We start from the raw sequence: 13804 nt of genomic DNA, 5'->3' as shown, positions 1-13804 counted from the left end.
ACCAGATGAGTGTAACCCTTATGTTTTCGTGGTAGAGTAATGGTGGTGTACGCGTACCCGGAGAACCCGTTTGCGCGGCAATCGCCAATATAGTGTAGCTGAGGCGGAATAAGGGGAACCAGCCCGCATTCGCCAAGGCAGATGGAAAACCGCCTAAAAACAATCCACAGACTGGTCAGCTCACCGGACCTCGACACAAGTCCGCTAAGCGGATTCGTGTCGGGCACCAGGCGCTCCTTCCCACTCCAGAAAGTCGTGCGTTAGACAGCTCAGCTAACGGCACGGGCAAGAGTGCCTTACTCAAGGAAAGAAGGAGCAGAGTCCATGAACCGGAAGTAGCAAGAGAATTGCTTTGCCTTTATTGTATGTTGTATGTTAACTGGTGACCTACAAATGACAGAGAGGTTACGACCCCACTGCAGCCGCAGTGGTCCACAGCCCCACAACGACTACCACAGTCCACGTTACCCCTCTGCTGCCCCACACAGAACCCAGGGTCATTGTGCGGTTCAGCCCCCAGTAGACCATCCAGGGAATGTCTCACACCAGACGAGTGTAACCCCTATGTTTACGTGGTAGAGTAATGGTGGTGTACGCGTACGTGGAGAACTTGCTTGTGCAGCAATCGCCGACATAGTGTAGCCGAGGCGGAATAAGGGGAACCAGCTCGCATTCGCCGAGGCAGATGGAAAACCGCCTAAAAACCAACCACAGACTGGCCAGCTCACCGTACCTCGACACAAGTCCACCGGGCGGATTCGTGCCGGGGACCAGGCGCTCATTCCCACTCTGGAAAGCAGTGCGTTAGACTGCTCGGCTAACCGGGTGGGCCTTTCCTTTATTACTTGAACGGCAAGGGCTATTCGGAAATTAAGGTCCGATCGCTCGCGAAATTGGATAGTACGGTGAAAATCGAAAACGTTTTATTTGCAACAGTTAGTCACATCTTCCAGCTACTTCTCTACAATGTCGCCGCTCCGACTTGGACATTTGTCGTAGCATTGTGCCAACTTTCAAATACTCTCGTCGCAGAAGGCAGTCGCCTGCGCTATCCACAAATTCTCTGTGTTGGTTTTCAGCTCGCTGACTTTCCCAAAATACGAGGGGTGCTAGAAAAGTCCGTTAAAAGTCCGCGAGATGGCACCACCGGCGCGGATCGACGTCATGTTTAGTTAGTAGCATCTTTGTAAAGAACGCACACAAAGTTTCAGCCATATTGGTATACTTCTTTGTGTTTGGCATTCGTGTGAATCAAGGAAGTCGAGTGATTGCCAAAAATGGAAGAAAAAGAATTTCGTCTGGTGATTAAAGATTTTTTATGAAAGGCCTAAGAAGACTAAAGAGAAGCTTAATAAACATTATGGTGACTCAGCATCTTCTATTAGAACAGTTTATAAGTGGTTTCAAAATTTTCGGAGTGGCCATATGAGCACAAAAACATGGTTCTAATCTCTCTGAGCACTATGGGACTCAACTGCTGTGGTCATCAGTCCCCTAGAACATAGAACTAATTAAACCTATCTAATCTAAGGACATCACACACAACCTGCGACCGTAGCAGCAGCGCGGTTCCGGACTGGAGCGCCTAGAACCGCTCGGCCACCGCGGCCGGCTATGGGCACAAGTGGTGCTGACTGCTCTGGACGCCCTGTGGAGGTTACGACTCCAGAAACCATTGATAAAATCCACGGTATGCTGATGGATGACAGAAGAGTTAGGGTGCGTGAGATTGGTAGTGCTGTGGGCATCTTGAATGAACGAGTACATAATATTTTGCACAAACATTTGGACTGAGAAAGCTACCCGCAACATGAGTAGTGCGATTCCTCACGCCTTACCAAAAACGGAATCGTTTGAAGTATTGCAAGGATGGTTTGCAGCTGTTCAGGGAGAATCCGCAGGTCTTTAAGCGTCGTTTCGTCACTTTCAATGAAACATGGATACATTACTATACTCTCGAGGCCAAACAACAATCTAAACAATGGGTTACCAAGGGAAAATCTGCCCCAAAAATGGCGAAACCGTTCCTTCAGCCGGAAACTTTATGGCGACAAGGGATAATCCTCAACGACTATCTGGAAAAGGGTAAAACTATTAGAGGTGCATATTATTCATTGTTGTTGGACCGTTTGAAAACCGAGCTGCAAGAAAAACGAAGTCGATTTGACCGCAAAAAAGCCTTTACCATGACAAGAATGCACCAGCACACACCTCGGCACTTGTGGTAGCAAAATCAATGGAAATAGGATTCCAACTCGTTTCACTACCCTCCTATTCTCCAGACTTGGTTCCCTCAGACTACTATTTGTTACCCAATTTGAAGAAATGGCTGCTGGGACAAAGATTTTATTCAAACGAGGAGGTGATTGACGTAACTAGTAGCTATTTTGCAGGCTTGGACATTCCTATTATTCGGAAGGAATCAACAACTGAGAACAGCGTTGGATGGAGTGTGTAAGTCTAAAACGAGTCTATATCGAAAAATAAAAAAGGTTTACCCCAAACGTGTAAGTAAGTTTAATTTTTGCACGGACTTTTCAAACGCCCCTCGTATTGTCTTCAAAACTAGCAGTCCATATGAGCAGAGGTGAAACTCAGGGACAACCAGTTACGGGCTGTATTGGTGGGTGATCAAACACTTCCTATCGAAAACACTGAAGGAACATCTTCATTGTTCCTGAAGAGTGCGGCTGAGAAGGAGGAACCATATGGCAGTCGTGTAATGTGGACTGCATGACATCAGGCGAAATACCTCAAAAGTCCCTCATGCCTGGTGGGAGACGCAATTTCCTAGGCACGTTTAAGTGTTTCCTCTGCACTCAGAATCGAAAAGAGCGACGTGACACGACCGACTGGCATAGTAGAGACACTGTGGAGCTTCATCAGATCTTCACAGTGGTTTCCATTTCGTGACCGATCGGAGCTTAATTTCAGATTAGTCCTCGTAAGAATCAAACTTTATTTAAAAAGCAATACAAAACTGCCTATTCTGCGAACTTCAACCAGAAGACCGCCGTAATATTCTTTTGCTTCTGGCCACAGAAATTTTTCAGAACATGCAGATCCTGGTAATTCTCACGACACATGGTTAGTAGGCCTAAAAGTGTAAAGTAGAACATTGTAGAATTTGAAATTATATAGTAATAATAATACATATCTTTTTAGAGACTATCGTAGAGCCTTACCAGTCTAAGATTTTTCAGCTGGATGAGAAGATTTCAAAGAAGTAGTCTCCCAAAGTCCATTATAAGTCGTCCTTAATTTGACAAGCGTCAGGTGACTTCTGTTTACGAGTTCTATAAGTGGATGTGTAGGAAAGGGACACTTTTGCTTGTTTAAGGGATTCGGAAATTCTGTCCATTGACAAAATTAGCTTCATCAATATTCAATGCTGAAGGTTTTGAGCGAGCAGATGTGTACACCTCTGTCATATCTTTGAGGATTACTGTGTGAGCTACGTGGTTTGTAAGTACCATGTTTTTATAACATAGACATGAGAATATCCTCGTTTTGAAAAAATTACTTCTACAGTGTCAAATCTTATCTCTACTGTAATCAAGTTGTGCAAAAATCGAATAATTGTGTGGCTCTTATTGTGGCCAGAACAGAAACACACAATGTATCAAGATTTTTCACTGCTATGTCAAGCTAATTCTAACAAAATGTACGAATCATTGATCAGACATCAGCACCACCTCGTCCAGCAACACATCCGGGAAAAGGAAAAATGTACTCTCTGCATTTGAGCAACTTTAGGTGTTCAAAGCATACCTAGTAACTGTCGTTTATAGTATATCGCATTAAACGTAATTTTAGGGAGAGGCAGATGCTTGCTAAAACCCATACATATGGCTTCCTTTTCCAAGCACTTTCAGCTTTCCTCCTTCATTTTTTTCTTCCTAGTGTAAAAAGTGTTGCTTTACAACTTGTGAAACTGATGTAAGGTATTCAGATTCTTCATTTGAGTCTCAATACGCCTTAGTTACGCTAGTTCAGTGCACTTATCTTTTTCCACTTCGAGGCATTTTACTTTGACTCTATATTTGTTATAGGTACTACACGAGTCTGTGTCGGGAACAGAAGGCAATATTACGTTTCTCATTAAATATGTATATATATATATATATATATATATATTTCATAAGAAACCTTAACTCTCGGGTAAGCTCTTTGAATAAACTGAACATTTGACTTATAACACTTTCCTCAGAGGGGTGTACTTTCTTTTAACCCAAAATGACTATTTCTACTCGTATATCTCTCAATGCCATTAACTGTTGAATATCCTGATGTCCGGTGTCTGTTGTCATGTTTCCTCTCTTATCAATAGGGGCATTCCCGGCAGTTCGAAGACTAGACACTAAATATTGAATCTTATTTTTTATATTCTGTGTATCAACACGAATGCCTTACAACAAACAGCAACTTTTTTCTCCGTGTCTTATTTGCCCTTGAACTCTGAACTTGTTAAATTTTGCTTCACATTCATCTTTCACAAGCTTTCTAAGATGTACTGGAAGTACAGAAATGGGACCACATAAACTAGCATTCTGCAAAACTCAGATTCCATTAAGTTTAATTCTTTTAAAATACCATGTTTTTATCTCCAGCCACGTTGTCAAAACATTGTAACCTACAATGGCAGCTGTCTTCCATCTTATGAGATGGTAAAATAATATTTTAGTTTGGCTTTTTTCTGCTCATTTCATACTTTCACGACAGGTTTCATACAATATCTCACCTTCTGTAACGATATTTTCAAAAAACTGCAGCAATTTTAGCGCTATATATAAAGGCATGGACACGTAAGCTTCATGTGATAATAATGCACATAAACACGACAATGTTTGACAACGACGGTATTTTAGAGCTGTAACCTGTATCGTTATTTACTTTGAAGACTAGCACTTAATAAAGCCTTTATTTCTCCTTTTTCATATTGGCTGACCTCTTTCTTGCCTTCTACAGGTTCTGTTGAAAGCCCATTTACAGTATATCTGAGCTTGTTTTTCCTACTTACTAAAGTAGGAAATATTGGGTCTGCAGCGTATTTTCACGTACTGGTGAAAACTCAAAAACTGAAAAAAATGGACTTAGCTCTTGGTTTTCGTGTACTATTCATACGTAAAACTAATTACGTTTTTCAGTTTTAGAAAATAAGTGTAAATTTTACTGAACATTAAGGTCAAGAAGAGCTTCTAAGGTGAAATATTAATGTTCTGTAAAATTTATAAAAATGGAGTTGGCTCATTATTATTCTGGGCTCTTCAGATGTTAAGAATTCAGAATGAAAGTAAACAAGAGAAGGACGAAAAGCACGAGATTACAAAGAAAGAAGAGTGGAGCAAAATCACGACTGACGGACCACAACTAGAGCAGGTTACAAAGTTCAATTGCTTGGTAAATATTACTAAGGAAGAACCAAAATGTGTCCTGCAAATAGCATCAAGAATAGCGGTAAACAAGATAGATTTCAACAAAAAGAGGCAATTGCTATGGCAGTCATTGAATAAAAAATCTAAGAAAAAAATTGACCGAATACTATGTGGTGCAGGCTTTAAAATGGAGAGCTGGAAAAAAAGTAAAGAAAGATCCAGACACTGGAAACTGTAGGGTGCGAATTTAGAAGACTGAGAATAGAGGAGGTGTTGAGAAGGTGACCTGATGGAATTACATTTTTCTTGAAACATGTGAGACCGGTACTGAAGTAGCATCTCGGCAATACTAACGATTTAAGAAGGGGAAAATGGGCAGAAGGCTGGCACTGAAGTTCGGGTTATTGAGGGCACTTGACGAGGATAGTTCGTGCAGCGCTGTTAGCCATAGTGTTGTCGTGGTGTAATAATGGTTAGCATATCTGCTTAGTCAGCAGAAGACCTCGTTGAAGTCCCGGCCGTGGCACAGGAGATCAAAACCAATTGCAAAATGACTTAGACATGATACCTGTATGCTGCGAAATGAGGCAATGTCTCTGAATAATGAATAATGTGGCTTCATCCACAATGGTACGAAAAGAAATCTACCAGTGTTGGAACCTTAATAGTTTCGACTATATATTTACAGCACGTACAAAATAGATATGGGTCTCAAAGTTTTACTGACCTCCACAGTACTCACCAGCATCGTGTATAGCCCGTTGCCAGCGATGTGGAAGTCATAGTATACTCTTAGCAGTGTCAGTTTTGTTGACAGTTCGAGCGGCGCGATCTAGTGCCTGACGAATTTGTAGCAGTTCTGAAGCGAATGCCGTGAAGTGTTTCCTTCAGTTTAGAAATCGAGTTGAACTCACGAGGGCTTAAGTCAGGGGAGTGCAGTAGGTGATATAGCACTTAGCAGCCCCGACCGTCAAACAAATCAGTAATAGTTGGAACTGTACGAGCTTCAGCATTGTCCTGAAAAATGACGGTCAGGTCCAGCAGAAAGTGTCATCACTTCTGTACCTAGCCTGGTCGCAGGTTGTGTTCCAAAAATAAACAGCACAGGCAGCGATTCATGTAAGAGTCCAAGTCCAGGATATGTGGTGCGCGATCAAACAACTGCCGTCGGAATCGCTGTAGGGGCGTCCTCATTGCCTCTGCACTTTGCAGCTGAGAATCGTCGTGAAGAAGAGTGCACAACAAGTTCATGTCGGATTGCATGAAATTCGGCGAAATCACTCAGCTGGCATCCGCACTTCGCAATAGACAACATTGTTCTAGCCATCTTTACGTGCTGAAGGCTCAGGACAGGAACGATCAAAGTGACGCGATTGACAGGCGTACTAGAGACCCAACCTAACACGTATGTGTGAAGCTTCATCGGATTTTCACTGTCGTTTCCATTTCGCGACCTATTTGATATTATTCCCCGAATAGCCTCCATCCGAGTGGCTGCTGCCCCCATTTTATCAACACGTACACTGTTAGCCATTAAAATTGCTACAACACGAAGATGATGTGCTACAGACGCAAAAATTTAACCGACAGGAAGAAGATGCTGGGATATGTAAATTATTAGCTTTTCAGATCATTTACACAAGGTTGGCGCCGGTGGCGACACCTACAACGTGCTGACATGGGGAAAGTTTCCAACCGATTTCTCATACGCAAACGTTGTTGTGATGCCTTGTGTAAGGAGGAGGAATGCGCAACATCACGTTTCCGACTTTGATAAATGTCGGGTTTTAGCCTATCCCGGTTGCGGTTTATAGTATCGCAACATTGCTGCTCGCGTTGGTCGAGATCCAATGACTGTTGGCAGAATATGGAATCGGTGGGTTCAGGAGGGTAATGCGGAACGACGTGCTGGATCCCAACGGCCTCCTATCACTAGCAGTCGAGATGACAGGCATCCTATGCACATGGCTGTAACAGATCGTGCAGCCACGTCTCGGTCCTTGAGTCAACAGATGGGGATGTTTGCAAGAGAACAAACATCTGCACGAACAGGTCGACGACGTTTGCAGCAGCATGGACTATCAGCTCGGAGAGAATGGCTGCGGTTACTCTTCACGCTGCATCACAGACAGGAGCGCCTGCGATGGTGTACTCGACGACGAACCTGGTTGCACGAATGGCAAAACGTCATTTTTCCGGATGAATCCAGGTTCTGATGGTCACATCCATGTTTCGTGACATCGCGGTGAACGCACATTGGAAGCATGTGTTCGTCATTGCCATACTGGCGTATAACCCAGCGTGATGGTATGGGGTGCCATTGGTTACACATCTCGGTCACCTCTTTTTGCACTGACGGCACTTTGAACAGTGGACGTTACATTTCAGATGTGTTACAACCCGTGGCTGTACCCTTCATTCGATCCCGGCGAAACCCTACATTTCAGCAGGCTAATGCAGGACCGCATGTTGCAGGTCCTGTACGGGCCTTTCTGGATACAGAAACTGTTCGACTGCTGCCCTGGTTAGCACATTCTTCAGATCTCTCTCCAATTGAAAACGTCTGGCTCGTGACAATGTGCCAGCCACTACTCTTGATGATCTGTGATATCGTGTTGAAGCTGCATGGGCAGCTGTACCCGTACACGCCATCCAAGCTCTGTTTGACTCAGTGCCGAGGCGTATGAAGGCCGTTATTACGACCAGTGGTGGTTGTTCTGGGTACTGATTCCTCGGGATGTATGCGCCCAAATTGCGTGAAAATGTAATGACATGTCAATTATAGTATAATATATCTGACCAATGAATACCCGTTTATCATCTGCATTTCTTCTTGGTGTAGCAATTTTAATGGCAAGAGGTGTACATACCTTCCTAAAATGAAAAGTCTATGTGTGGCGAAATTTCTCACCATGCTAAATAACACGAAGTGTTTGCGTGTTCCTTTCAGTATGTATAATTGTTTAAGATTGAGAGAATAGATTGCTCAGGTCATATCTACACTCCTGGAAATGGAAAAAAGAACACATTGACAAAGGTGTGTCAGACCCACCATACTTGCTCCGGACACTGCGAGAGGGCTGTACAAGCAATGATCACACGCACGGCACAGCGGACACACCAGGAACCGCGGTGTTGGCCGTCGAATGGCGCTAGCTGCGCAGCATTTGTGCACCGCCGCCGTCAGTGTCAGCCAGTTTGCCGTGGCATACGGAGCTCCATCGCAGTCTTTAACACTGGTAGCATGCCGCGACAGCGTGGACGTGAACCGTATGCGAAGTTGACGGACTTTGAGCGAGGGCGTATAGTGGGCACGCGGGAGGCCGGGTGGACGTACCGCCGAATTGCTCAACACGTGGGGCGTGAGGTCTCCACAGTACATCGATGTTGTCGCCAGTGGTCGGCGGAAGGTGCACGTGCCCGTCGACCTGGGACCGGACCGCAGCGACGCACGGATGCATGCCAAGACCGTAGGATCCTACGCAGTGTCGTAGGGGACCGCACCGCCACTTCCCAGCAAATTAGGGACACTGTTGCTCCTGGGGTATCGGCGAGGACCATTCGCAACCGTCTCCATGAAGCTGGGCTACGGTCCCGCACACCGCTAGGCCGTCTTCCGCTCACGCCCCAACATCGTGCAGCCCGCCTCCAGTGGTGTCGCGACAGGCGTGAATGGAGGGACGAATGGAGACGTGTCGTCTTCAGCGATGAGAGTCGCTTCTGCCTTGGTGCCAATGATGGTCGTATGCGTGTTTGGCGCCGTGCAGGTGAGCGCCACAATCAGGACTGCATACGACCGAGGCACACAGGGCCAACATGCGGCATCATGGAGTGGGGAGCGATCTCCTACACTGGCCGTACACCTCTGGTGATCGTCGAGGGGACACTGAATAGTGCACGTTACATCCAAACCGTCATCGAACCCATCGTTCTACCATTCCTAGACCGGCAAGGGAACTTGCTATTCCAACAGGACAATGCACGTCCGCATGTATCCCGTGCCACCCAACGTGCTCTAGAAGGTGTAAGTCAACTACCCTGGCCAGCAAGATCTCCGGATCTGTCCCCCATTGAGCATGTTTGGCACTGGATGAAGCGTCGTCTCACGCGGTCTGCACGTCAAGCACGAACGCTGGTCCAACTGAGGCACCAGGTGGAAATGGCATGGCAAGCCGTTCCACAGGACTACATCCAGCATCTCTACGATCGTCTCCATGGAAGAATAGCAGCCTGCATTTCTGCGAAAGGTGGATATACACTGTACTAGTGCCGACATTGTGCATGCTCTGTTGCCTGTGTCTATGTGCTTGTGGTTCTGTCAGTGTGATCATGTGATGTATCTGACCACAGGAATGTGTCAATAAAGTTTCCCCTTCCTGGGACAATGAATTCACGGAGTTCTTATTTCAATTTCCAGGAGTGTATTATTAAAGTGATTCAGCTGCGAAACAACTGGTTAATGTGCCATTCTTAGGCACCTCGTTAAAGTCGACTGTTAACGCCGTGTGTGCCGCTGTAGGGTGGGTTGTGTCTTAATGCCTTGTCGGTCGCCCACAGGTGATGCACCCGCAGATCCCGCCCACGGACATCGTGTTCACGGTGGTGGAGCCGCCGGCCTACGGCTACCTGGAGCTGGAGCCCCCGTCGCTGTCGGCGCAACCGAGCTGGAACGCCAGCGAGGAGGCGGGCGCGCTGCCCGGCTCGCTGTCGGAGTTCGACCAGGCGACGGTGGACGAGGGCCGGCTGCTGTACGTGCAGGCGGCGGCCAACCGCAGCCGCGACCACGTCACGCTGGACGTGGGCAATGGCGTGCGCTGGCTGCGCGGGCTGCGCCTGCAGCTGGTCGTGGTGCCGGAGCGCCTGTACCTGGCGCCCGCCGCCGCAGTCGCCGCCCAGGCCGTGCACGTGCGCGAGGGCGGCGCCGCCACGCTGCCCGCCGCCGCCCTCCTGCCCGCCGCCACAGAGTACTACCGCGGCAAGGTCACAGAGTTCCGCGTGGCGCGGCCGCCGCGCGCCGGCAGGCTGCGGCTCGCGCCGGCCTCCCCCAAGGGCGGCTCCTCGGCGCCCACGCTGCTGCGCTTCACCACGGCCCAGCTGCAGGCCGGGCTCGTCCAGGTGACTAACCTGCCGGGTCTTGCAACAAACGCTCTCGCGGCAGTACTAATGGCCTTGCTTAGCTACTCACACTTCCCAAATTCGTTTCTCGATTGTTGTGTGTTGTGGTCTTCAGTCCTGAGAGTGGTTTGATGCAGCTGTCCATGCTATTCTATCGGTGCAACCTTCATCTCCCAGTACCTACTGCAACTACATCCTCTGAATCTGATTAGTGTATTCACCTCTTGGTCTCCCTCTACGATTTTTACCCTCCACGCTGCCCCCCAATATTAAATTGGTGATCCCTTGATGTATCAGAACATGCCCTACCAACCGATCCCTTCTTCTAGTCACGTTGTGCTACAAACTTCTCTTATCCCCAATCGTATTGAATACCTCTTCATTAGTAATGTGATATACCCATCTATTCTTTAACATTCTTCTGTAGCACCACATTTCGAAAGCTTCTATTCTCTTCTTGTCCAAACTATTTATCGTCCAAATTTCACTTCCATACATGGCTACACTCCATACAAATACTTTCAGAAACGTCTCCTGACACTTAAATCAATACTCGATCTTAACAAATTTCTCTTCTTTAGAAATGATTTCCTTGCCATTGCCTGTCTGCATTTTATACTCTCTCTTCTTCGACCATCTTCAGTTATTTTGCTCCCCAAATAGCAAAACTCCTTTACTACTTTAAGTGTCTCATTTCCTAATCTAATTCCCTCAGCATCACCCGATTTAATTCGACTACATTCCATTATCCTTGTTTTGCTTTTGATGATGTTCATCTTATATCCTCCTTTCAAGACACTGTCCATTCCGTTCAACTGCTCTTCCAAGTCCTTTGCTGTCTCTGACAGAATTACAATGTCATCGGCGAACCTCAAAGTTTTTATTTCTTCTCCATGGATTTTGATGCCTACTCCGAATTTTTCTTTTGTTTCCTTTACTGCTTGCTCAATATACAGATTGAATAACATCGGGGAGAAGCTACAACCCTGTTTCACTCCCTTCCCAACCGCTGCTTCCCTTTCATGCCCCTCGACTCTTATAACTGCCATCTGGTTTCTGTACAAATAGTAAATAGCCTGTATTTTACACCTGCCACCTTTAGAATTTGAAAGAGAGTATTGCAGTCAACATTGTCAAAAGCTTTCTCTGAGTCTACAAATACCAGAAATGTAGGTTTGCCTGTCCTTAATCTATTTTCTAAGATACGTCGTAAGGTCAGCATTGCGTCACGTGTTCAAATATTTCTACGGAATCCAAATTGGTCTTCCCCGAGGTCGGCTTCTACCAGTTTTTCCATTCGTCTGTAAGGAATTCGTGTTAGTGTTTTGCAGCTGTGACTTATTAAACTGAGAGTTCGGTAATTTTCACATCTGTCAACACCTGCTTTCTTTGGGATTGGAGTTATTATATTCTTCTTGAAGTCTGAGGGAATTTCGCCTGTCTCATACATCTTACTCATTAGATGGTAGAGTTTTGTCAGGACTGGCTCTCCCAAGGGCGTCAGTAGTTCTAATGGAATGTTGTCTACTCCCGGGACCTTGTTTCGACTCAGGTCTTTCAGTGCTCTGTCAAACTCTTCACGCAGTATCGTATTTCCCATTTCATCCTCATCTACATCCTCTTCCATTTCTCGAATATCGTTCGGCAATCAGCTAACCCTAGATACTATTTCGTTATTTAATCTGTTCTAATTAGGGCCATCATAACCTCTCTTACATGGTGGACATTATAGACCGAAACCAGTAGTCTTTTGACAAAAAATTTGTGAGTATAGACGTGAAGTAAAGGAATTTTATAAAGAAATAACCCAAATGGCCTAATTAACAAAAAACTGAGGACTTCGGCTAACAGAAATGCTTTTTGGTCTGAAGTACATTCCGAAAAGACCATGCTTGTATGGCCTTAATTAGCGTGAGAAGCTTAGGTGCTGCAGTTAATAAACAACATGAAAATTCCGTTAAATGAAAACACCAAAAAAGTCTCTGCAGGCCATACAGTGTATGTAAGCGAAGCACCGGTTGTAAGCAAGTTTAATTAATAAAATGATTATATACATCATTTATAGCAGGAAAACCGAAAAGGAAGAGACGTAATGTGTTCGAAATATGGTGCTATGGAAAAATATTGTAAATTACTTAAGCTGGTAAGAAATGGATAAGCCCTAAGCCCTCCGCACAGCTCACATTCTGATTACTACTATTATATTGTTATTTATACATCGGCGGATTGAGGAACTTACGGAAAAATTGACAGGACGTACTGACGTGATGACTGATCATGCGTTAAGACATCAAGGATTAACTTTCATTGTACCTCACATTACATCACAATAGCTGGAACACCAAACGCAAAAGCCGCGATAATAGTAGTTAATAAAACTCTCATAGCAACACCGATCACCCAGTTTTGCTTTGAACACATTGCCACAGCAGAAGTAACAGACGGACAGGAGGTGTGGCTCATGTCGTCTATTTACGCTCAGTACTCGTATGATATAGAACCTTTCCTAGACAAAATAAAAGGCATTGCACGACACTCAGAAAGAAAGAAGCTGCTCATTCTAACTGATATCAGCGGAAAATCCCTCTTGTGGAACTCAAATAGAACTGACGACAGAGGGAAACTAGTGCTCGACGTGTTAAATGAATGCAACTTCTTCATACAGAATAGGGAGGGTCAGCCACCTGGCTACCGCGGAGACGCCGGTGGTGTCAGCAACATAGACCTTTCTCTAGGGTACGCAAAATCTCTTCCAATAGTCAATACATGGAGGGAATCAGATAGAGCCACCTACAGCGATCACAACGCAATCGTCATAGCCACGGCCAGATATGTCGATACACGTAACATGGACAACGAACAGCAGCATTTACTCATACGAAGAGCCAACTGGCAAAGAGCTCGAGACATTGTTGAGGCGGCGTAGCTACACACTGCTCTAGACGGTATAGATTACAAAACGCATGAACTGACAGAGGTCCTACAAAGAGCACAGGAAGCAGCTATACCAAGGGCAAAAACAGTGGGGACAGAAACAACCGTGGTCGACAGAACTGGCAAGACTAAGGAAGGATTCACGGCACAAAAGAAAGTACCACCAACAAGCAAAGACAGCTCCTGAAAGACAGATAAGACTTCATCTGTGTCGTGACGCTAAACAGATATACCAAAAACAGCTAAAGACAACAAGGCAGGACTACTGGACCAAATTTGTAAAAACCCAGTGAACCGTGAATTTACTTTCAAAATCTTTCCTTAAATAATTTACTTTATTTACTAGCGATTCATCATTAACACATTTAATCACACTATGT

General features: G+C 45.5%; 1 protein-coding gene across 1 annotated transcript in view; it reads left to right on the top strand.

Moving 5' to 3' along the window:
- LOC126266933 (chondroitin sulfate proteoglycan 4) overlaps positions 1-13804 on the top strand; it is a 551011-nt gene that overhangs the window by 427651 nt on the left and 109556 nt on the right. Inside the window, exon 15 of the mRNA XM_049971625.1 lies at positions 9933-10490. Coding sequence (XP_049827582.1) covers positions 9933-10490 — 558 coding nt within the window. The remainder of the gene's footprint in view (positions 1-9932; positions 10491-13804) is intronic.

This window comes from Schistocerca gregaria, chromosome 4, assembly GCF_023897955.1.
Source record: "Schistocerca gregaria isolate iqSchGreg1 chromosome 4, iqSchGreg1.2, whole genome shotgun sequence".
In the NCBI taxonomy this organism is placed as follows: domain Eukaryota; kingdom Metazoa; phylum Arthropoda; class Insecta; order Orthoptera; family Acrididae; genus Schistocerca; species Schistocerca gregaria.
This window is presented reverse-complemented; position numbering and strand designations above follow the sequence as displayed.